The sequence below is a fragment of the Monopterus albus genome, unplaced genomic scaffold, assembly GCF_001952655.1.
Source record: "Monopterus albus unplaced genomic scaffold, M_albus_1.0 scaffold18.1, whole genome shotgun sequence".
NCBI classification, from domain to species: domain Eukaryota; kingdom Metazoa; phylum Chordata; class Actinopteri; order Synbranchiformes; family Synbranchidae; genus Monopterus; species Monopterus albus.
Window position 1 is genome coordinate 3,650,112 of NW_018127898.1, and position 25,352 is coordinate 3,675,463.

Here is a 25,352-nt window from a genome sequence, read left to right on the forward strand (position 1 = left end):
ATGTCGCACAAGTAAGCCAGTTTTGGCGCTCGACAGAGATGTAACTGAGAGAATGCGGTCTGTTGAGAGACATTCTTTTATGTGCACTCAGTTGTAATGTGTAGTCATGCTGTTGTAATGTGAAGTGTGCCGTTTCCACCACCGTGGGGCGCAGTTTTTGTGAGCGCACCCATTTTGTTTTTTAGCGGGAAGGTCTGAGTTCAGTTGGGGTCGTCACACTAGAAGAGTGTAGACGCGTGTTATTCTTTGTTCCAATAAAATATGCTAAGAGAGCTAAAAGATATTATTGCTTCCGTCAAATTTCTTCCCGAGTTCAACGCTGGTGAAGCTGCAAAGCTCAACACGGTCATTTTTCAAAATAAAAGATCGTTCATACTCAGATAATAAATAAAACGGAAATAAATAATAATTTCTTGTACGGCCCGGTACCAATTGATCCACGGACCGGTACCGGTCCGCGGCCCGGGGGTTGGGGACCACTGCCTCAGACGACTTCCTTGCTCCTTGATCCTAAAAGCAGGAATAAGAGATTTGGATCATCCTTCAACATAACGGACTGGAATGACTTCCGGGTTGAGCGAGGATTGAGGAGCAAGGAACAGTAAAATAAGGAAACTGCGATTTGCCCTGTATTTTTGGCAAATTAACGGCAGGACAGTACCTTGCCCTGCTTGTGAGCATGGTCACGCAATCAATTAGCCGAGGAGTACTATATTCTTTCAGCCACTTAGCTTTGCCCCTGGATATGTGCACATGCAGGGGCCTCTTGCAATGTGGGTGATCTCTTAACCTAAAGTAGGTGCTGTAGCCAGTGGCGTGCCTCTCCTTCCTGAGGTCACGGTCGGTCACGGCACCATTCTGTGTAACTATGAGGTCTGATAGCATTCCAAATGGGTTGGTAACCTTGTAAGAAAATATATACGCTTATGTTCTGAATGAAAGTGTGTGAAACACTGTATTTTGCAAGGGAACAAAAATGAATTTGCTCAAATTAGATGAATTTTCAAGACCAATAATCCAGCTCCACTGGGTCCAGACACAGTCCAGATACCACTGGGCACACGTTAATGTTAGTTGTGAATTGGACCGCTGTTCCTCACTATCATCTTTTCTCCTGTGGCTCTCTTTCATTCCAATCCTCAGGCCCTCTCCAGTCTACAGTAACTCTGTTCCTAAGCATTGCCACTGTGGCATACACATAATACTTAATAACACCCCCATCACACTTACTCTGTACTTCCCTGGACCACATTCTCTCCTGACATTTTGAACCTCTCAATCCTTTCCTGCTGTGTCACGCAACTGGCAAGCATTCGAACTGAAAGCGAAATGCTCTGTGTCACAAAATAGGAGATCACTGTCCAACAAAGGGAGGGAGGGAGCGAGCAGGACAGAGAGTGACAGACAAATTTATTTTGGAATGAAGAGTGACGTGCAAGTAGAAGAAGCTGTCACCTTTCAGAAATGCTTTTAACTTCACAGATTTCGCTCTTTAGCTGCCCCAGATTTCTTATTCATGTGTTTTTCTGCCTGTGTAGATTAAATTGGTTCCCTTGAAATGGTAAATAAGGGAAAATAATATTTTTATAACGATTGGCAGCAAGTTACGGGGTTGTTTGTTATGCAATCAGATTATATTTATTTAATATTACATGTGCCTTTTTAACCAGAGGACCCTGGTTCAATCCCACAGGAAGCCTTGTCCCTGCCGAAGTGATCTAATTAGACTGCACTCATTTGTCAGATTCCTCTGCAGTTTGTCTTGTTGCAGAGCCAGATTTTTTGTATACTCAGAGCAGCACTTCTACACATAACTTTGACCTCTGAACTTCATCAGGAGGATAACAAAAAAGGCAGAACACCATCCTGAACCTCTCTTACCCTATGAACCTTCACTAATGATGTCAAAACACATGTTCAGCCCCACATTTGTCTCTGTTCTTCCTATTTTTTTTTGGCCCTTCACTCACCTCTCTCCCATGTCTTGTTCTCCACCTCCTCGTAGAGAGCATGTTGAGGACAGCCAGCAGTCCAGACAGCTTGCGCTCCCGAACTCCCATGATCACCCCCGACCTCGAGAGCGGAACCAAACTGTGGCACCTGGTCAAGAACCACGACCATTCAGATCAGAGGGAAGGGGACAGAGGCAGCAAGATGGTCTCTGAGATCTACCTGACCAGACTGCTGGCCACCAAGGTACCAAAAATTTGTATATTAACACACTTATTCACCTTTTAGCCGAAACCTCCACTCCACTCCACCACAGCCCTATCATGTATCCCACTTCCAACAGCAGCCCCTGTTGACCTTTGTTTGGTGGTGGTCTCAAAGCTCATTAACATTTTTCCTAACCTTTTGCACAAAGACACACATGTTCACAGGAATGACTGCGTGTGTCTTAATTAGGAGGTTGACCTTTGTCTATTGAGTTGTAGGGTTGGTGTTCCTGACCCCTCTGTCGCTGGCCTCAGGGCTTTTATACCCAGGCCTTTACCATGCCATCATTGCTCACCAAGTTCTTCCACACTCTGGAACCTGGGCTCTGTTTTTTTTTTTTATTATTATTATTATTGTGCAGTATGATGTGAAACCTTGGTGTTTGTGTTGATGTCCTGGAGAAACAAAGATGACTCAGTGTGTGCTTCATCCCTCAGTTTTTATTTTGTTTCAGTTTTGTGACTATTTTTCAACAGGAAAGGTTGGTCAGGTTATTCTCGTGCACAGTCTAATGCTTAAGTATCTCACAAAGAAAAATTGCAGTTTTTCATATCTCACATTTCCATATTGACATTTTAATGAAATGAATAAGAATGAGATTAAAATAGCAGGAAAACACATATTAGGATTAGTAGTCCTATCTATCCCCAAGAAACTAAAATGTCCACAGGAAAAGTAACTTATGATATTTGCTTTTGCCCTATTTTCTCACGTCAGTGCCAACTCAAGACAGCACACAGTGGTTATGAAGACAAAAAAATCTAAACATTCCTACTTAGTTTCACATTTCCTCAGAAACCAGGCTGATTTTCTGCTTTGAGCTGTGCATTCAGTTGTTAATGTAAAATAATATACTTTTTGAGTTTATGTAACTGTCTGCATCTGTCTCTGCTGGTCAGGGACAGAACAGAGCTGCAGTCAGAATAGTTAGCATATTTTGGGTCAATGAAATATATAAATATGACAAACCTAAACAAAAATGAGAAATAGAAGAGATGGCTTGAATCCACTTAGAGATGGCAACTCTTACTTTACTCAGGGCACATCTTACAAACAGAATGCATGTTGTGAATCCCACCTCGTCACTAGGAACACACATGCACGTTATCATACAAATTAACAAATACCCTGTATACACAAGCAGAGTGTCTACCTATACAGTCCATCAACAATGTTAGGCTTTTGCTAGTGTTAACTGTCTCAATGATTCAGCTCATCCTGCAACTTCTCTCCCCCAGTGTTTCACTCATTAGCTCTAGATTTCCATTGTTCGAGCTCCAGGTAGGAAAGTGCAAGGCTAGCGCCTTACGGGTATCAGTCCCGCCTCGATTGGTAAATGATTAACATGCAAGCCAGAGGAAGACAATTGGGGAAATGTAAAGTGCTGCAGTTTGCTCTTATTTATTACAACCCCCACAGCTTTGTGTGTTTAGGAAGCTGATTTGTTGCTGTGTGAATGAATAGAAACCTGCAGATTCAACTTCTGGCTGGCTTAAAGAAGTTGCCGAACACTTGTGGGAAATATCAAATCATTTCAACTTCAGAGGAGTTTACGAGGGTTCAGACTCTCCAGAGTTGTATGATGTGGTAAAAAACATTGCAGAACAGCCTTAGGCTGAACTCTCGTTGGGGCCCCATCCTAAACACTGTAACAACACTGAGCACTCAGTATCATCACAAATTCTCAGAAAGTTGGACTAGTACAAGCGAAGCACTGTCATTGTCAAACACCTGCTGCTGACAGACGATGCCTGCAGCAATCATCAGCAGCAAACAGGCTGAGGTTTAGCTGAGCTATAACTTGACTTAATCAAATGTAACTAACATGGACATTTGCATTTGAATTATAAATAAAGGTAAACAAAAGGTCCTTTTCTAAATAATGTGGTGTACCATGATAAGCATCTGTGTTTTTTAAATCACAACTCTCCAGTGTGCACTATAAAACACAGAAGTGGGTTTATAAGATCATTTATCATGTTTTAGAACGAGAAGAGTTATGGGATCGTAGTATGTGCATCTTCTATGAGCACACACAAAGAAACTTCAAATGTTTTTTCTGTCAAACTGACAAAGCCAGCGTTGCTTCTTGTGCTCAGGGTACACTCCAGAAGTTTGTGGACGACCTGTTTGAGACCATCTTCAGCACAGCACACAGAGGCAGCGCCCTGCCTCTCGCAATCAAGTACATGTTTGACTTCTTGGACGAGCAAGCAGACAAGCACTCTATAACAGACTCCGATGTACGGCACACTTGGAAGAGCAACTGGTGAGTTTGTGCACACACGCTGTGAAGGGGTGACACTGGGAGCATTTGGTAGCTTCTTTGTGTCTCATTAGTGTTGTGAAGATGTTGCTGTAGGAGAAAAATGTAGACTGTAAGCCAGTGAATATGCAATACCTTTACACTGACAGTGCAGCAGAATGTTTCTACTATTCCTCTCACTGCACCTTAACAATTTGTCATGCCCTTCTTGCTCTTCCTCTCCCTCCTTCCACCCTATTCCTGTTTTCTCTCAATCCTTCCAGTCTTCCACTGAGGTTCTGGGTGAATGTGATCAAGAACCCGCAATTTGTCTTTGACATCCACAAGAACAGCATTACAGACGCCTGCTTGTCTGTGGTGGCTCAGACCTTCATGGACTCGTGTTCAACATCAGAGCATAAGCTGGGGAAGGACTCGCCTTCGAACAAGCTGCTCTATGCTAAAGACATCCCCAACTATAAGAACTGGGTAGAAAGGTACATGAGCAAATGTTAAACCCAATTTGTCATTTAGTGATTTTTACATGAACTATGCAAGGTTTCAACTTTTTTTGTAAATGTCCTTATATCCAGGTACTACTCCGACATCTCGAGGATGCCGGCCATTAGCGACCAGGACATGAGTGCCTACCTGGCGGAACAGTCACGCCTGCATGCCAACCAGTTCAACAGCATGTCAGCTCTACACGAGATCTACTCCTACATCGTCAAGTACAAGGATGAGGTGAGATAGTAGCCATTTCGGAGGCACACTAGATATTTTTGTCTTGACAGTAGCTCCATAGTAACCTTGATTGGCAGGCAATGATTCCTAATTTCTCCTACTATTCCTCAGTTAATGCCAGTCCCCAACTTCCTTCATGTTTACATGTTGTTTTGATAGATTCAGCAGTATGTACATTTCCACAGCACTATTACATTAGAGAATGTTGTTCTTTAATAACAGAAATAGTTTCCATTGGCTTCTGGCAGGTTTTTCACATTAAAGGTCCTTGACCCTGCCCGTTAGTTTCAGGCCTTTAATGTGAAAACCTTCAGTGAGAGTGCTGAGTTTCGATGAGGACAGCTTCACATAGATCTGGAAAAACAGGAGTGTGGAAAAACTAAGCTTAATAAGTGGATGAACGGGTTTTTCTGTTAAAAGTGGAAACAGAGCACCAGAGTTTTGACTGTGATACGATTCTCTTCTTGTGCTGATGCAATCAGTGCCGTGGAAGAAAGACCTAAAGCTAAGTGCACCATGTAAGCTGTTGTAGTAGTAGGCTAGGTAATTTTACCACCATCAGTATTTCCTTTCTTTGTTTTTTTTGACCTGGACTTTATTTATTCGTGCTGGACACTGCATTTATACTACCTATTACATTAATACCAGCTTTTATGAGAATTCACATGATGTATCAAGTATGAATCAGCCAGGTGGGATATCAGAGTCGTCTTACAGCCTTGTGTGGGAAAGCTTGCACATTTGTTCTGTGCACTGACCTCTTCCCCTTTCCTCAGATCTTGTCAGCTTTGGAGCGGGACGAGCAGGCGAGGAGACAGAGACTGAGGAGCAAGCTGGAGCAGGTCATCGACACAATGGCCCTGACCAGCTGAGGACTGTCCAGCACCTCCATCTCCTCCTTCTCTTCACTCCTCCTCTCCATCTGTCTCTCTCCCTCGCTCCACTCACCCACACAACAAACAAAACTGCAACCCCCGACAGTACGACAGACGAACTGCAAAAAGGCTGAAGCAGTATACTACAAAATGGGGGGTTTCAGCAGAGATGGGCGGGCCTGTGTACGCTTACGTGTGTGTGTGTGTGTGTGTTTGTCTGCAGCCCCATACCGTGAGTGGGCATGTGTCTTTGTGAGCGACTGGGACACCAGACATTTTCAGACATGCATAAATGGAGAAACATGTCAACTGACAGCAGTAGATTATTGTGGATGTTGGTGTTTGTGGTTTGCTTGATTTTGATTTTAGGAGTTTTGTCATTATGAAGCGAATCGTCAGGAAAGAAACTGTGGAAGCCTGGAAAGGAACTCCATATATGGCATCATTAGTGGGATGGACCAATCTGTGATGAGCCAATGGAGAGATGCTCTCCAGGCAATGTGACTCCAATGGCTGTCGCAGTTTTAAAGGATGTGAGCTTTTCTGTTTTTTTGTATAAATGTAATCAACTGCCCACTCTCTGATCTCTCTCCACTTGTATTACTGCTAAATTTGCACAATTTACAGAAACGTTACAAAGGAAGACTATATAGATATTATATATAAATACAGCTACGTTTTTAAAGAAAGATTAGGGAGAAAAAAACTTTTGTTGTTTTCCTTTTCATTATAAACCAAACACTAAAAATACAACAACAAAACATAATTTGATATTTCAAGTACAGAAAAAAACGTAGACAAAACAAAGAAACAAAAAAGTCGTACTGTGCCACGTTTTCTTTGAATGTTGTTTAGTGCAAAGACATTTTGTTAGATGGAATGTGCTACCCTTTGATTTTAAATATGAACATGCCTAGTGACTAAAAAGAACTGTTTGAGTAACAACCCCATTGTAAGGTCTTTGTTGAAAATGGCGGGAAATGAGGTGACATGCGTAGCTGTCCGTCTTAAGTTCAGACACTTCATAGTGTCATAATGTTAACATGAAGTTGCTGTTGTTTCTAGATTCAATCAGTGCAATCTTTTGGTTTCAGGAAACCAAATATATACACACAGGATTATTGCTTTATCATGACCATGGTGTCTGGCTCCACAGCAGACTCTTTTCTTAAAGGGTCAAGAAGTGACTATTCATTGGATCATGGTATAGTGACTGAACAATGAAGTAGCTACATTGCACTACCTAAAATATTCCGGTTTGCCCCGTTTAACACATAGCCACCACCATATCTACAGATTCCACGTGTCCTGGGTTTCTGGTACCCATCCATTGAAGGGTCATTAATTTTCCGACACAGACCCGGAAGAGTAAAGCCAAAGTCTTGGTGCTCTCAGACTCTGTTTACGTCTTCACAGGAGCCACAGTGAGGTCAGGTAGAGCTTAGCCGAGCCCCTCGGTGATCAAATAAAGTGGGGGAAGCTGTTTCCAGCTGAAAGCCACTTCTTTTTTCATTTTCTCAATGTTAATACCCAACTAGAGGAGCAAGGAAAAGATATACTGAGTGTTTCTCTTCATTTCTAACCTATGTATTTGAGACAGCTTGTTATTCATAGAGAGGGGTAGGGAGGTATATAGTGATGCAGAGGTGAGACACCTCTGTTCATTAGCTCCACAAGGCTGAGTAATCCTCTCCTCAGCCTGCAGCTCTTGTTTCAGAACTAGCCAACTGCCATGTCTGGCTAAAGCTTTTTTTATTACTACTCTTTGTTTCTCATAATATGAAGTCTCGAATTTATAGTTTTTGACTTTGTGGTGAGAAAAATAAGATTTTTTATTCCCCGCTTGCCGATAAACCAAATTGTGGTCTGTATAATGTTTTTGTTAATGTTTTCATTTGTAAATTGTATACTTTTTCATGATGAACAAAAAGTGTTTGCCATCTTTTTGTAACCAGGTCATTTTGTTTGTTTGTTTGTTTTTGTCTTTTTGTTTTCGACATGTAAATTGTACATTTTACGGTACACAGAAGAAAAACTTCTCTTGGGTTTGCCTGAAGTTGAAGTACTTGGCGGAACTCGAGGTTTATTTTCCTGATCTCAAGGATCGAAATGAAATTGTTACAGCAAATGAGCATCAGTCTTCGATGGAAATGTGACTTGCTGCTTTTAGCTCCTGTGCTTTGTTTTTCTAGCAGACATTAGGGCTTTCATTTTATGCTGATCATAGATGCTGTTGCTGTCCTTTTTTTTTTATCAGTTAGTTAAATTATCTGCCAGAAAGTCAGCATAAGGATTATAGTGTTGTGTTTCCAATCACCTGTGGCTATCATTAATGCCCTCAGTGTCAGCATTTGGTCCAAGTTTTTCCAGAAGCTCTACTTAATCTTTGTGCATGGTTCAGAATTTGTAAGTTCAGTCAGTAGACACCTGCGCTACACTGAAAACTGAAGTTCAACATGTAAACTAACTACAACATTATTCAGTCAAAACCAGACTTGGGACCTTAAGTGCTTGACTCCAGAATCTCAACCTTGAAATGGTTTGACATGCTGTATTTGTACCAAAAAAAAAAAAATACAAGAGGTGTTTAGGTGTTTCCTATTTGTTATTTTTCTGCTTCCAGCATCATCTTTCTCTTTTTGATCCAGCCATCCCAGCTTTGTGTGCTAGTGATTTTGTTGGAGTCCCTTGTGTAGTGCACTAATTTGTTCCAGCTGTACTGTGGAGTGCATCTATGTACAATGTAGACTGAAGGAAATCCTGAAATGAAAAATATGTTTTGTTTCTTTACATTCACTCCTCTACAGTGCCATGTTCTCCCACCCTCCTCCTGTCCCTGAAGTGCTGTTTTAACAGGAGCTGTTCTTGGAGGTTGCTGTCAGTGAGGATGGAGGTGATGGTGGAGGGGTCGTACAGGCCGTCCTCATCATCTGAACTGAGGGCTGATGAATCCGAAGCTGGGCGTACTGCTGCCCTTAAGCTCGCAGTGCAGTAACTCTGGCCCACAAGTTTTTATTTGTATAGCTCAATATCACAGATCATAAGTTATCCTCAAGGGGCTTTTCCGTCTGAGCTCTTTTTCCTCAGTGCATCTGTCCTTTCCAGCTTTGTCTCCCCTTCATCCACCTGCCTGTAGAGCCTTCACTCTCTATTCAGTATGCGTTTGTCTCTCCTCTTCCAGCACCATGTGGAGCTCTTTGATTCCCATCCAGACGTCGTTGAAATACCATGCAGTTCTTCTCCCTTTCCTCACCATGTAGGCGTTCTTCCAGTTCCTACATCTTGTTTTCCAGCTGGGAGACTCCTGCTGAGGAGTGAGACTGGTCCTTCATGTCAGCAGCACGGCTTCTCTGTTCCTTCAGATGCCTCTCCTTATTCTTGTCCAGCTCCAGGTCCTGTTTTGATGACCTCTCCTGCATGAGCTCAGAATGGAGCTGACTGATCTGTTTTTTGCTCCTGGCCACCTGCTCTGTCGTCATCTCCACACTGCTTTTGTCCTCCTCCTGCTCAAGCTCTTCCATTTGTCTTTGTCCTCCAGGAATCTCCAAGGTTTTGTCTTTGTGGTGGTTTTTGCTGGCTTTTGGTAAGAAGCTCTTTATCCAGCTGGTGGTTGTCTCTTTTCCTCATGTCCAAGCAGAATTTTCTGTTGTGACACATCTTCCTCCAGTCTCCTTAGATTTACATGGCTTCTCATCTAGCTCAGATCTCAGCCCTCTCTCCTCAGCGTGGAGGGTGAGCTCTGCCTCAGGCCCACTGTGGCGTTGACCTCCGCTTTCTCCCTTTCCTTATGCAGCTAGGTCAGCCCTGTAGATCTACTCTGGGGTCAGAGCAGATCTACATAGTTTCCTGCTTATGTCAGACTTGAACAAACTAAAAAGTTTGTCTCTAGTGACATTGGTCAGAGTCCTACAGGATGTGAATCCTGAGATCTTGATGGCTCTGTCACTGATCCAATGTCTGCTGAGCCTCCTCCTGTCACTGTACATTTTTATGCCAGGTTCGTTTAAAATAAAAAAAATAATAAAAATCTTCCTTCACATCAAAGAATACTGAGTGCACTTCCCCAATTAGCGTCAACCCACCATCATGTTTACATGTCTGAGACGTGTCATTGCATATGAACCTACTTCAACTGGTTACCTACTGGGACTTGAAAGTCCACTCTGTCCTGCCAGATAACAGTCTTGACACTGCCCATGTTGCCACCATGTTGGCTACCCACATTAAATAATTTCTTTTGGAATCAACTACACTAACATGTACTGCAACACCTCCACCAAAATATTCCTAGCCCATTGTACAGACATTTGTGATGTTTTTTCTCCTTGTATACATCTGACTTTTTGCTGCATTCATATATTTTGCTGCTCTTATTTTCGATCATATGGCAAGGAAATAGATGAGTGCTGAGGCCAGAGCTCAGCAGTGCTGTTGACAGCATCTCTTTCAATGATGTCTTTGACTACAGTGTACAGTAGGGGCGAGTCCAGTCGGTCCCTGCAGAAGCACAGGCAAAAACCACCTGAGGCCGCAGTGTCCAGTTGGTAAGGCTTTTTAAAGACACTTAAAACATTCTCAATCCATTCTCAGGTTCATGCTTCATTTGCGTCATATTTGGAGTGTAATGTGGTTGATTAAATGACTGCTGAGGAAGTTGGCCTGTTTTTAATTCACATGGCTACTCGACTTCTAGATTGACCTGCTTTGGAAGTCTGGACATACTGTATGTTTTCTAGCAACTTTCCAGCTACACTTCTCTGTCCATCATTTTGCACCGCTTAGTGTGATAATTGACTCGTATTTATGTAGGTGATTTAAAGTACGTCTGTCTGTGAGTGTTTGGAGTTGTGTGGAGAAGCCAGCATCAGCTGCTGACTTAAAACACCATGCTGACTGTAGTTTGACAGAGAGATGCTGGGTTTTATGCTTTTTCTGTCACATCAGAACAAATTAGGTAAAATTTATTGCACTGCCTTCAGTATGAGCGAATTCAGCACATTGTCATGTATCTCATGTTTAATTCTCAGCTATTTAGATATGCTCAGTCACACTTTTGCCTTTCCAAACCACAATTGAATCAAATGCCCAGGCATCATTCTTCTGTTTTCTTACTGCTTTCTTCTTTTTTTTATTTTTTGAAATTTAAGTTTTTTTTTTTTTTTTTTTTTTTTTTTTTTTTTAACGGACGTTACATGGGATTCAAGGAAACAAAGCAAATGACTTTCAGGCAGTTGGCAAAGGAATTTTAATACCAGAATAACTGATACATTTTTAGAGTTTCAGACTTGAAGCAATTGTCTCACAAGTTTGCAGGTTAACATTCATTGTGTAAATATTCAGTTTTTCCTATTTTGCAGATTTACTACTTGTAAATAAACACACATCAAGGAGAGATTAAACATTTTTTGCTAAATAAAATGAGACTTGGGATTTTTATTTTGACATTTACAGATGGATGCAGGTTTGTGCTGTTGCAGTGTCTTAACATATGACATTTAAGATACTGTACATTTATATATTATAGCTTTGGTTTAGTATTCCTCTCCTCATTCTATCTAGTGTCTTGTGGTTTTTGTTTGTTTTCTGTCATGCTAGTGGTATGGATCTACATTAGCGATGGTAATGTCAGTCAAATGGCCATGGTTATAGTACCATCATCAAATACTTTCGAAACTAAATAACTGCTATTATTGCTAGTAAGCACACGAACATGATAAAATACGAGTGAACGTGATAAACCCTATAGATTATTCTGGCAGTTAATTGGGCCACAGATTTCTACCAGAATTTATCCACATGGCACAGTTCAGTCTACATACAGCACCAATGTCTGATTCTGCTTTCATATCTGGGTCAATTCTGGAAAGGCACACAGGAAATCTTGCTGGCCGTCAGCCAAATCTGGAGAATAACACCAAAATCAGGTCAGATGTGGAGGCACATGGGTGTAGTGTTTGGGTCACCTTTACTGCATTGCTGAGCCTAGTGTCATGGTTGATGTATATTTGTAAATGTAGGAGAGAATGACCCCTTGAAGGCAGAATTCTAACTGGGAAACTCAGAATAATTTCACATACTGTTCCCAACTTGAGCAAGAAGCTCATAGGCCAAGCCGGAGCACTAAGGAGGGACCAACAGGAGAAGCACTTATGCATGTGAAGTGGGCCATAAGAAGCTCATAGGCCAAGCCGGAGCACAAAGGAGGGACCAACAGGAGAAGCACTAATGCGTGTGTGCAGTGGGCCACCTGATGCAGAAGCATCCCTGGAAACTAGAAAACTTTTATTGGCTCATGTGCAATTTTCATCATCCATTTTTAAGTGACTGGGTGCCATCTTTGAATCAAGGGTTCAGTTCTTTTTGATACATCTCTTGGTGACTCCTGGAGTGTTTTGAGCTTTACATTTCTGACCTCCCATGTGCATCAAACATAGTATTAACCTGATAGCAATGCTAGCTTCAGCAGGTTATGTTTGTAACCCTACCAGTAGTCCAGTAAATTTCAGATTTTTGGTCTGGCTGGACCTTAAGAGTCAATTTATCACCACAGCCTGCCAGTTTATATTCCACCTCAGCCAGCCCTTTTGCACGTTACACTGCTGCACCCCAGCTGAACCAAATTAACCAGCAGGTGCATTTGAAGACACCTACATAGTTCAGACCATGACCCACCCACATATTGACAACTGTCTAGTACTGAAAGCTGAACATCATATTTACTTATTTTTTGTAGTTTCTGCTATAGAATTTTAAATTGCATTTCACTGAGGCAAGCTCTTTTATGGCTGCTTGTGCATCAACACGATATTTGGTAACCATCTGTATCCCTCAGTGTAAGGTCCTGAAAATTGTAGCATTTTAGTACTGGTACTAAAACTTGTATAGTATGTGCACGACTATAGAAATGTTTCCAACAATACCCAGCTCACATTAATTCAGCCTTTTAATGGACTGTGTCATTTAGCGTCAAAGAATTGAGGTTCAAAATTCACAGTCAAGTGAAAGCTTCTTGTCAGCCTGCAGCATGATAGCTTCCCTCCTCCATCGCTCTGCCTTTCATAACTTGACCAGCATCATTAATCATTCTTATGAGAATGTACTTGAGTGGCTGGTGGTGGTTTGTTCTCTAACATCATGCTTGCACTGCCCTCAGCTTACATGAGCACTTACATGGAAGAGTAGCTCTGAGTGTGTAATACAGTATAGTGTCAGCTGGCTCAGAAAGGCTAGGCCAATGATATTCATGGCATGCATTGTTGCTGAACAAGAAGGCATGGAGCAAAAAGAAAGAGAGGCCAGGAAGAAAGCATATTGGAATGAACCAAAAACCACCTTGTCCTTTTTCATGCTCTGCCTTATACCGTCAGCACTTCTCTCTCCCCCCTTGGTGGATTCAATAAGCCCAGATAGACAGAAAAATGTTATCGTTCACACCATGTGTAACCAGCCGGGCTAATTCAATTAAAATTCCATCCAAGGAGGAACGCTGAAATTGCGTAATGGTCGTGGGAGCACTGAATCTCGTAATGATCCTGTCAAGAAGCAAATGATCTTGCAGCGCGAACATTATGATAAATTCCTTGCATAGCACAAAATGCTGTTTCCTCACCCTCTCCCACTCCCTCCCTCTTCCACCTCTCCTTGCATGCAAAATTCTGTTGCCGTAGTTAATAAAGCCATGATCTATATTTGCCCCACCCCCCCACTCATTGCTTTTTAATCTCTTTTAGTCACAATTGAAAAGGGCTCTGTGTTTTATCACGTGCTGAACCCAGTGAAATTGGAATCCTATTTTAGCTGAGGAGTCCTTGGGTATCTGTCAGTGTGTGTTGAATCAAGAACCTGGCAGAACCGGGGCACAAAGAGTGGCAGTGGTATCTATAGGGCCCCCGGTTCAGTTGCTTCTGGCGAGGTGAAGGTGACAGCCGTGACTGGCTGGGGGATGCTACGTGATGGATTACTGTCACTGTTCTCAACTTATGATGCACAGAAAAATCTGTGTATGTGTGAGAGAGAGAGAGTCTGAAGGAGAGGAGTGGGTGTTAAGTACAGGTGCTGCCAACCTTCAGCCCACCACAAATAAACACAGTCACACCATGAATATTTAGTAAAGATGTAGTCTGTGCGAGGCTAGTCGGCTTAGCACAATGCTGTAGCATCTTGTTATGAATTTGAAAGCACACTGATAACTTGTAACCAAATAAATAGTTAAAGCTGCTCTGATCAGTATTGTTTTATATACCGTAGATATGTGTGTGTGAAATGTCTTATGCAAAGCTGCAAGGCATCCACAGAATTATCACAAGGCTCAGCAGTTTGCCTAAACTTAACAGAGCTTTTTAGTGGCTTCAGCTTATTGTTTTGATTTTAAGGTTTGCAACTTTATTGTTGCTTGCTGTCATTTCCAGAGGCAGACGGAAGCTTCTTTTAGCAAAAGGGTCCTGATGAACCCATTGTACGGCACAGCACCAAAAGGCAGACAGACATAGCTTGCAACTAGTTGGTGAACATAGTGGAGCACTTAGCAGCCTCTGTAATGAGCCACAAATGTCCTTCAGAGCGGGTGGAGACTAAACCTGGGCTGAAAGAGGGGCTGAATATTGGATTTAAAGTTGTTTCTTGGAAAGAAACACGACTCCAAATGAATAAAAATGTTGTTTGCAGACATCTTCACCATCTTCATTAATAATATATCAGTATTGTACAGCTTGTCCTCGGGTGGCCAAAACATCAGTTAAGGTAGGTTTGAGGGAGATAAGATTAAAAATGAATAATACATCTACCATTCTTATATGCAGTACATGCATTGAGAGAGTTACTGCTTTCTGTAATGGCTTTAAGGTGATACCTTCTTATTATAGCTACACTGTAAAAACAAATGGGACAAAATCCATTGTCTTTGTTCGGTGCATTCATTCTAAGGCTCAGCTGCAACTAACATGATGTTTCAGAACTCTGTCAAATCAAGCAGGAATTTTTAGCCTGATAGTGGAGTAGTGAGTCCTGATAGCAAACCAACATGCAACTATAAAAAGACTATGTACACACGGTTCTCTCTGTACTGCACTGGGTCTATACACACATAATACGGTGTTCCTTCTCTTACTGTGTAGTCACACTACAAAACAATCTCTACTTGGGAGGAAAAATGATTCCAGGCAATTTAGTATTTTAAGTTACAATCTCTTGAACCTATTATAAACCCATTATAATCCATTTTGAATAATTTGAATCATGCTTTCTTAAAATACTTGGAGCAGATCATATTTCCCGGATAGAATCAAAGATTTGCAGACTACTGCATCCACCATGAAAGCAGGTCAAATAGGCTCAAAGTTCACAGTTCTTAAGTCCATCCATCCATTATTTATACCAATAGAGGGCAGGGGGTGGAGTCGATCCTAGCTGACACTGGGCGAGAGACAAGGGACACCCTCATGGACAGGTCGGCAGTCTATCACATGGAGACAGATGGTGTTGGGGAGTAGTGAACTACATGTAATTATTCTAGTAGTTTAACTGCATTTGCAGTAGCTTGTAGGTAGTTCAACTACATTCATATTTGCATAGTGATTCAAGTCATTAAATGACTTTTTTGCCATTGTTTACCCAGATAAAACATACACAGGCATAGGGAGAACATGCGAACTCCACATAGAAAGGCCACGGTCAACTATAAAGTTTGAACCTGGCTGCAAGGTGACGGCACCAACCAAAGCACCATTGTCTTAATCAAAATCAGTTCAGTTTACTAATGATGGCAAAGTTCCTGCACGGCCACCGCTCTTTTACTACCTTCACAGTGCCTTACTTATTACTTGGATTAATCTATAACAAACCTTTCCACAGCATAATAAAATACTTGAAATGTCCTTTTAAAACTTCTTCAAGCCAGTGACTGCATTTGAGTGGAAGCTTTCACCACATCTCAGTGTTATGAGGTGGACTGAAAGTTCACCTGCTGACAATTCTCTCTTCTGACTGGCTTGTTAATTTCTCCACAGGTAGAGACCATTATGGACGGTGTCTGCCTGTCAGGGCCAGAGAAAATCCATTCCCTGCTCCACTGACCTAAAGCATCCTGATGTCTGATTAGCACACATGGGCTGACAATCTATACAGAGCTTTTAAAGAGGTGGTCTACAGTGTCTCCTGGACCTAATCTGCTGAACACGATCCAGCCGCTCGTGACTGATGGTATTCTATGTTTTAACAGGCCACTTAAAATGGAATTTTCCATATTTCTGCTTCCTTATTTGATATATTTGCTAAATTGTGCCCTTTGAGCCAAACTGCTTCACATCAGGTATGGGCTGAACTTGACTTCCAAATGTCACCTTGTTCACCTTTTCAGCTTCCTTTCCTCCCCAGATGCAGCACAGTACAAGCATACACAGTTCCCTCAGGAGTCGCCTGCTTGGAACGGGAGGAGGTGGTCTGTCTTATATGCATGTCTTCCCCACCAGGTGATGGGTCATGTCCCCCCCAGCATCAGGAGGAGTCTGTTTGATTAGCCCTCACACCTCCACTCAAGAAAAATCAGCTGTGTCTGTGTGTGTGCAGATATTGTTTCACATGTATGCATTTCATGATCAGCTCAGTGAGTGCATGCATCAGTGGACTGCGTGCAGCCTGGAGGTCAGAGAGGTCAACTGCAGACTCACGCAAGACACTGTCAATCCATTTGATGATGACCCAACCTGCTAACGTCCACAACAGATTGATAAAATACTTTGGAACAGATGCAAATGTCTGCAGTTCACAGTGGCTCCTTCTTTCTTCCTTTCTCCCTCATACACACAAACACACCCACAAATGCACGATACATCCTCTTTGATCTTCAAATGTGTGTATTCAGCTGCAGTATTTTTTCCTGTGTCTTTCCTCTTTAGTGAGCCAAACTTGAAAGGCGCTGGTTTTCCTTAGAGAGAAGAATGAAGCTCTTTAGGTCTTATTGTGGCATTAAGCTTTTGAGGGGGCACAACAAAGAAGTCAAATAGATATGTACTGTACACATTTTTTGGTCGCATATTTTTTTCGGTTTATTTGAATGGCTCTTGAAACAGCAGTTCTTTAGACGGAATGTAGAATAATTCTCTGTGTTATTTCCCTGTTGGGTAATTAACTACGATTCGTAGCAGTCAAAAAAGATTGCATGTTCTTTAAAGATAACAAAATTGAGCAGATGAAATGGAGAGAATGTGTTTACATTTTGTTTCTTATTCACAGACAAGTGTATGTGAATCAGCTTAAAATATTCATTTATAGGCTAACATAAATTTTTAATGGTGGTTAGACGTATCAGAGGATGCCACATGCTTCTTAAATCCCTCAGATTTAGCGTAAGCTTTGCCCTTTAACCTTCACATTCAACTTGCCTGTCTGCCTTTGATCAACACCGTAGTTCTGAACATGCTTCTTTCACACACCACCTCCACACAACCACCATCCTCCCGTGCATGCACCGCCGTGCCACCACTTTGATGTCAGAGTGATGTGGTGCGTCAGCCCGCCACTCATGGATGAATTAATCACTTCTTGGGGATGTCTTAGGCACAGCTTGAGATCAAGCGCATTGTGGAGTTGAGATAAGGCACAGACATTGTCTGGCAATGGAAGTGACACACAGATCCTTAATTAGTTCAATTAATTAGCCATGGGGCCACGGTGCATGTCTATGTGACTGTATGCTTAAGAGTTGAGGCTACCTGGAGACTGAGGTTGCACTGTAAGTGTGCAGTTCTTCAGCAGGTTGTAGCAGGACAATAAGTGAACGGGTTAATGAATTACTGTATGTTGGTGAGGACAACGGTGCTCAGAGAAATTGTGTAACACCTGCTGGTGCAAGTGTCTTGCATCATTGCTTCCTGCCTGCAGCAGATGATTTCTTATTGACCTTTAAGTTTCATAACTATAGATGTCACATGGGATGATATCACTTTTACGATAAACCTCAAAGCCCACATTTGGGACGTTATTACTACAGTATGTCTCCCAGTCATAAACCACAGCATGGAATTGTGCCCCCTGGTTTTGGGATGTAATGATTCATGGCTATGTCCTCTGTGTATTATAGTCATACAAAAATGTGACATTTCCTAGTTCTAATACCTGTGGCGTTATAGGAGCAGCTCAGCATTTTGTTGATTTTGTTTGAATACACTTATTCCCTTCTTTGCTGTGTGTTAGATGAGAAGATAGATAGCTACCACCCTCATATCTGTCCCTCCAGAGCCAGGAGGAAGTAGCTTAGCCTAGCATAAATTCTGAAAGCAGGGGAAGGCTTTGGATATATTTATATAGTCATTCAAGTTGCTTACTGGCACGTACTGGGAAAAAATATATATACTTCAGGATTCTGGCCACAAAAATTCCTGAATATTCTGCATGCTTCCCAAAATTTATTTCTTTGTTTGTTTGATTATACAACAACAAACATAAGACAGTAACAGGATGGGATGTGATAGACCAGAAGTGCAATTGGTGGGGGGGGGGGGAATCAGAGCAAGAGCCAGAAAAATTATGCAGCTCTGAGTCACCCCATGTCAGCAACAGGAGAGAGCAGACCCGTTACATAATCCCTTCCTAAACAGCTCCCATACTGTTTATTAAGGTGTGAGCAGCCAAGTGATGCTGTGTGTAACTGAGATGAAGAAAACAATGACCAGGCCATCCTCCCATCCCATCCCATCCCATCCCACCCACACCCCCACTGTCTGCTCCAGAGGTTCTTCCTATTGGTTTGTTAATAAAAGGTTTTAGTGGTTGAAAGGCAAATAAATGAATAAATAATAATTGCAAAAAGAAAAAGTAAAGAGGGAGGAGCAAGGGGTCATAATACTTCAGATGTTTCATGTGTATGTATGTGCCATATTAAATTAATGATAATAATTAATATTCTGATAGTAATAAGATATTAACCATAATAATGGAAATATAACGATATATTATAGTAATGGGTCACAGGAGCATAGCAGCAGTTGGTGTTGGATGACAGGTGGGGTAAAGTTAAATTAATGTAATGATTATGACCATATTGATTATTAACAATTTGAAAACCAGAGATAGTAATACTTATACATTAATTCCTATATCGCCCTTGTCTAAACTGTAATTCTGCATATATAGAGCTCTGGAAAAGTCCCAGTTTTGGGGCCCACAGAGCGTGCACACTAGCACCAGGCCATCAAATGACCTTCTGCACACACAAAGAGAATAATATAAAGTAATCTGAATGGATCCAGTTCCGGCAATGAGAACAATCATTTTTTAGGGTATCTGACAGAAATGTCACCATTTTAAAGCCATTTCTTTCCCAATAATTTTGTTGATTTTTTTGTTTTTAGGGTCAGTGTGTGTCTCATGACTAAGATGAATCTTTCAAATGATTGAAATGTGATAAATATTTATTTCTGCTCAAACATTAATTGCCTTAAAATTATCGCCACCTGGTGGCCACTTTATCTACCTCTGTATTTGCAATTGTAAATTAAATTATTTTCAAATGATGAACAACTCACAGAAGAGGGAAAGGCTCCTGAATATCCCTGCAACAGCTCATGTTGTAATTAAATAGAAAAATGCAAAAAATATTCAGCCACATAAGTGCAGTCTAGAATTTATCCTGTAGTTGTTATTCATTGGTCTAAGTCTTCAGCAGTATTTTCATAATAAGCTACAAAACGCCTCCTCTTACAATAAATGGGTTGGTGTGCTAGGTCCTAATTCTCATCTACCAGCTAGCCCCACTACCAAATGTTCACAGGTACATTTATGTACTTGTAGCTGGGATATTACAGTGTGTATTCTGTGGTAGATTATACATCAACCTAAGCAGAGAGTACATAAAATGGCTATATTCACTACTAAAGACCACTGAATATCTTGTGGTGTCATCCTTCTTAAGTACAACTATTGAGAACAAATGCACATGTTGGCCTGACTGAAATACACAGTGTGCTTGAGTAACAAAAAAAAAAACTCCATTTACAGTAAATATGTCCTCTAGTCAGGGTTGCATGTAGACATCCATCTAAAATCCACTTTCACAATGCGACTGACTTCACTTTGGACTTTCTTGCAGTACTTTTTACAATAAAAAATGCAATAAAGTTCAGAAAGTATGGAATCCAACATTAATAGGAAAAAAAACAGCAAAATATTGAGAGAGCCAGGCAACAAAGACAGAAGAAGTTTACAGTGCACAGCTCCCAGTGCCTTTTCCATTGGCCATGAATTTTTTATTGCCCCTGTTGCATGTCACTCCCTCTCTCCCACCTTTGTTGGCCAAGTTCAGTTCTTCTAGTGCCGAAGCTTTCAAAAAGCCAGCAGCCTTGACCTTCTCCTTTCTTCTCTGAATGAACAGCATTTGTATTTCATGGGGGAAGAAGTGATGGAAAGGAGGGAGAGCAGGAGAGGAAAGGTTAGAACTGGGTGAGGTATAAGCAATTGCTGCTCAGATGAATGGAGAGGTACCTTCACTGTCAGGTAGTCATGGTAACCTGCCAGACAGGAGACATCACGGGATTGTTGGGAGAGAGTTGGGAGTGATGGTAACAACTGCTTTAGCACATTTCACCTTACACTTCATGCAAAGTCAAAGCATTTCATCTTCAAGCAGAGGAGGGATATACAGTAAATACACATGTCAAGTTAGTGTCACCATGTAGAAGCAAACCATGTAAAATACATTGAAAATGCTAGTATTCACCATATTTATAACCACATGCTGGAGGCATGGACTTTAACATTTATTTTGGCTCAAGTCCCATGTATACATTGCGAAAAATCAAAAATTAGATATAGGTTGATTTATAGAGGCATTGGGATGAGGCAGCAGGTGTGTAACGGAGGATGCCCAGGTGGAGGTGGCTGGGCTCTGTTTCCCTCCATTGCTCTATAGAATCCTGTGGGGCAAAGATGTGGAAGGCAGAGGAAGGAAAAAGAAAGGAGAGGTGGAAGCAAGTTGAAGGAGCAGCGAGTCTGGGGATGTGCTGCAATCCTATCAGCCTCTTCCATAGTTTCCTCCACCTGAGCTCTTGTCAAAGCCAGGTTCCTCAGCCAGATCGATGACTGGCCAGGGGAAAAAACAGGGACAGTCCTGCAACGTGTTGCGCCAGTCTGTCATTTTCATTAACAGAATTAGAGATGATTTTCTTGTGATATCCTGAAAGTCACTGCTTATTATATGTTCTGTATATCTGTGCTCGGGCCCTTGTTATGCTCCTTATTGTAGCTACAGGTATCTCACTGCAGAAAAAGCACAAAGTGTAAATAAAAACACAAGTGATGGCTCACTTCTGTTTTAAAGGGTAAAATCCAATTGCCTTAATTTCTCACTCGTGTCTTAGTCCCACCCATGTAAGATGCAAAGAAAACATACCATGAAAAAATGTTTGTGTTTTTAAGCTATTTGACGTTTTGAATCTCCACCCTGGAGAGCAGGGTTGAGACTGTGCCTGCTGAGATGTCTCACCAAGGCATGAAATCAGATGTGCAAAGATGAGCCCACCCCATGTGCAGTGCTACGCTGAGAGCATAAGAAACGTTACTCAGTTAAATGAAAATAGCTCTGCTACAGCTAAACTAACTGCCTCCAGCCACATCTGAAAAAATGACCGAATTTGTTAGGAAAATTAAACACAATCCTATCATTTTGAAACATCCAAGATCAGACTGGTTCACCCAGGCTATTTCTATACCATCTTGTATTTCCAGCTGCAGCCAATAGGCCACTGTAAGAACTACTTACATTATTCATTGGGTCCTACTCTGATTGGCTGGGGCTGGCCATCGCTTCCAACCAATCAGAGTAGGTGCTCATTAATAAGCTGTACAAGTTAACTTTGCACTGAACTGGACCCAAAAGACTTCATCACCTAGAAGTTATTAAATCAGTTTTACTAAACTTACTGTGCTGGGATGGACCACTTACCTTTTCCTATGCATTAAAATGATCTGCTAGTGATGATATCCGACAGCTACTGTAAAATTAATTTGGTGCGACATCTGAAATTAGCTCTGAGTGGCTCTGTGGGGTTTCAAATAACAGGTGTGACCTGCTGAAGTGATTTAGAAGAATAAGACCGGTATGTTTTAACATATAGTTGTTACATCATGCTGCTCTAAACAGATATAAAGGCAGATTTTCATCTATAAGCATACATGTTGCTAATGATAGTGGGTCTATGTTCCCAGTGAAATGTTATATTATCACATCTTCCCGTGCAGCATGCCCGATGTGGCATGTTTAACTGGGCTGTATGACTTCAGTGTCTGAGTGGCCAATACCCTCATGCTGCAGCCTAAAGCAAAGCATTCACTGACTGGGTCCAGAACCTTTGCTGTTTAACCATTATATTCAGAGGTGTCTCTAAATTTTTGTCCTTCCCAGCTATATACACGAGAAGGTCCGAATTTTAGGTACACCTCTGATTATAATTAGTCCAGTACAACACCACCATTAATTGGGCCCTCAATAGTAAACATATGATTGAATTTATATGTTTATGATAATTTCACTCAAAACTGAAACATTTTGAGCTTCATAAACACAGATGTTAAGGTGGAAGCGTTGCATTGAAGTGTAGGTGTACCTAATAAAGTGGCTGATGAGTGTATATAACAGAAGAACATAAGAAGAAGCCATGCATGTCTGTGATGCTATCAGTCAATCACAAATTGACAAAGATACAGAACAGTGCACCATATACTTAACAGTATTTTGACTAGACACAAATGTATATTTCCTTGCCGAGAGCTTTAGAGTATACTGTAAATGCCTGCAAACCTGTAACTATAATAGTGAATAAATGTAAAGGCTTAATGGTTTTCTAAGAGACATGTCTCTGTCACTCTCACTTTATGTATTTTTAAATGTATCCCTTAGTGTTTTGGCTAAACAGGAGATCTGTGGCTTTGCCAGTGTGAAGTAGAAGAACCCAGCCATCTGACTCACAAGCTGTTTGTGTTCTAAAAGGTCAATGTACAGTAAGTCACTTAATACATGTTGAAGAAGGAATTATACATGATACAGTCTGACAGGTGCACACCTACAGAACATGTGCGATACCACACTACAGAGTAAGTGACGGTATTAGTCAAATTTACACATCAAACACCCACTGATGTACATTTTGTATGCTTGTTCAATTGTCATTAGTCATATTCCGTTTCTGTAAAGGACTGTTTATCTTAGACAGCGGGAGGTTTTTCTCTTATCTAGGCAGAGTGCTCCTCTGTCAGTAATACTCTGGTCCACTTCCACTTAAGATGTCGTATGCACTCCTGTTTATCAAATGACTTGTCAAGCTGATTCTATAGAATAAGCGCTGGGAATATCTGGAAGAGCCTGCTAGCCACTCAGTAAAGTGACTAATTCTTCAGGCCTCCTGGTAGTGTTGTCACCAGGGAAGCATGAGGTCCTGGCTTGTGTGTAGTCCCTACTGAAGGCCATAATATCTTTGTGCTGAATATTTTTCTGATATGAAAAAAATAATTTCCTGCTGCTCAAAATGGTTAGCATGTGTATAATAATGAGCAGAGGCGATTGGTCTATGATAATACAGGTCAATACTTCCCATACAGTACTTAGTGAAGTCATCCTCAAAGTCAGTCAGTAGCAATAAAGTCAGCCTCTGCTCTTTTAACCTTTCAACAGTTCAGCCAGTCAAGATACTTGCAAATATTAATTACACAAGAGTGGGGAATAAACATGCTTAATTTAAGTTGTTATAAAATCTCACCCAAGTGCCTGCCCTCATTGTCAGTCCATTGTTGCAGGAACATGTGAAAATGCACCTTGGACTGTTCTTCATAAAGGATAAGTCTGGTAATGCCATGTTATGTTATGACCTGGTTGGAAAACACTGGGAAAACCACTTTCAGTTGAACACTGAGCTCTGGATGATTTTTATGATGATTGACAGTTTGACAGCAACACAAACCCTTCCTACATCTGTCTAGACATGTATACCACTCGCTGACCAGGCCGGCGCTGTGTTTTATTTTCAGACAACATCCATGGCTACTCTTCTGGAAACATTGCCAAATTGCTCCCAAAGGAACCACTAAGATTTCAGCCATAGTAGCACCACTTTGGTCCAAAATTAAATATTTCAACAATTATATAATGACTTGTCATGGATTGTTAGACCACATTCACGATGCCCAAATGATAAAATCCTAAAGACCTCAATAATCCCCTGACCTTTCCTCTAGTGCCATCAGTAGGTTGACATTTGTGGTGTTGAGTCAAATGTCCACTGCTAAACCCACTGCTATGGCTCGTGCTACAGACATTCATGCCCCTCTCAGGAAGAATGGTACTGTAACAACTTCAATCAGCCCTTAACTTTTCAACTAGTGCTTCTGTTTAGGACTAAATAACTGCGAAATAAATTACCATTAGCCCAACTGCACTTGTTTAGTGCTAATTAGCAAAGATACCTGCTAAACATCACCATGTTGTCACTGTTACCATTCTGACATTAGCATTTGGGCTCAAAGCTGCTTGCATGGCTGTAGGCTCTTTGTCTTATTGAATCTTTTGAGGCAAGAAAGGCCATATGTTGCAGAGTCATGGTTTCAAAGCACCAGAACATGTATTGATTTATATGATAATTGGGCCAGCACAGGCTGAAATTGATTCTTGTGAATTTTTCAGTTAAATCTTGTTGCACAGACCAAGGTCATGAGATGAAATCTTGTAAGGTGAGAGAACAGTATGATATTTTTGTGCAAAAAAACACTTACAGTACATATATTTTAGTGTCTGATTTCTAGGAATCTTAACTTGCTCTTAGTATATGAAACTGTTAAAATACACTGTAGAAATGCATCATCATTCCCCAAGTTTAATCCATGTTCCCTTAGTGTCAGTAGTGTTCTCACTTTTTTTTTTTGAATTAGTATTCTGACAACAATGTCATGACCAAACTTCAAGTGCATCTATTAGCCTGCAAGTGCCAAGTAAATGTACCAGAAAAGTTAGTATCATTGCATCTTGGAAACATGTTGCAAAAATAAAAGTTTAGTTGAAGTAGCATGAAAAAAAAGATGAGTGTAAAACTAAGTTTGTAGAGAATGCTGTGTTTTGTGTCAGTGCAGTGTTTTTCATTTTCCCAGGGTGGGACCTCGGTGTTTTAGTGGTGTCACACTCTTTGACAGCTCAGTGCTATCTGCCTTGATTGTTTTCCTGCTTGGCAGATATGATGTTTCACCTTCCCCATCCAGCCCCCCACGCAATCTCTTTCTAGAAAGTTTGTTATATA

At 41.2% G+C, this 25,352-nt stretch overlaps 1 protein-coding gene and 1 pseudogene across 5 annotated transcripts in view; one reads left to right on the plus strand and one right to left on the minus strand.

Moving 5' to 3' along the window:
- Positions 1-8,656, plus strand: part of plxna1b (plexin A1b) — a 193,664-nt gene extending 185,008 nt beyond the window's left edge. For all 5 annotated transcript variants that reach the window (XM_020592549.1, XM_020592552.1, XM_020592551.1 and 2 more), the window contains exons 28-32: positions 2,006-2,196; positions 4,317-4,486; positions 4,747-4,959; positions 5,056-5,206; positions 5,983-8,656. In XM_020592549.1, the coding sequence (XP_020448205.1) occupies positions 2,006-2,196; positions 4,317-4,486; positions 4,747-4,959; positions 5,056-5,206; positions 5,983-6,078 (821 nt within the window). In that variant the 3' untranslated portion in view covers positions 6,079-8,656. The remainder of the gene's footprint in view (positions 1-2,005; positions 2,197-4,316; positions 4,487-4,746; positions 4,960-5,055; positions 5,207-5,982) is intronic.
- Positions 8,324-10,279, minus strand: LOC109956269 (cingulin-like; annotated as a pseudogene).
- Positions 10,280-25,352: the final 15,073 nt, after the last annotated feature.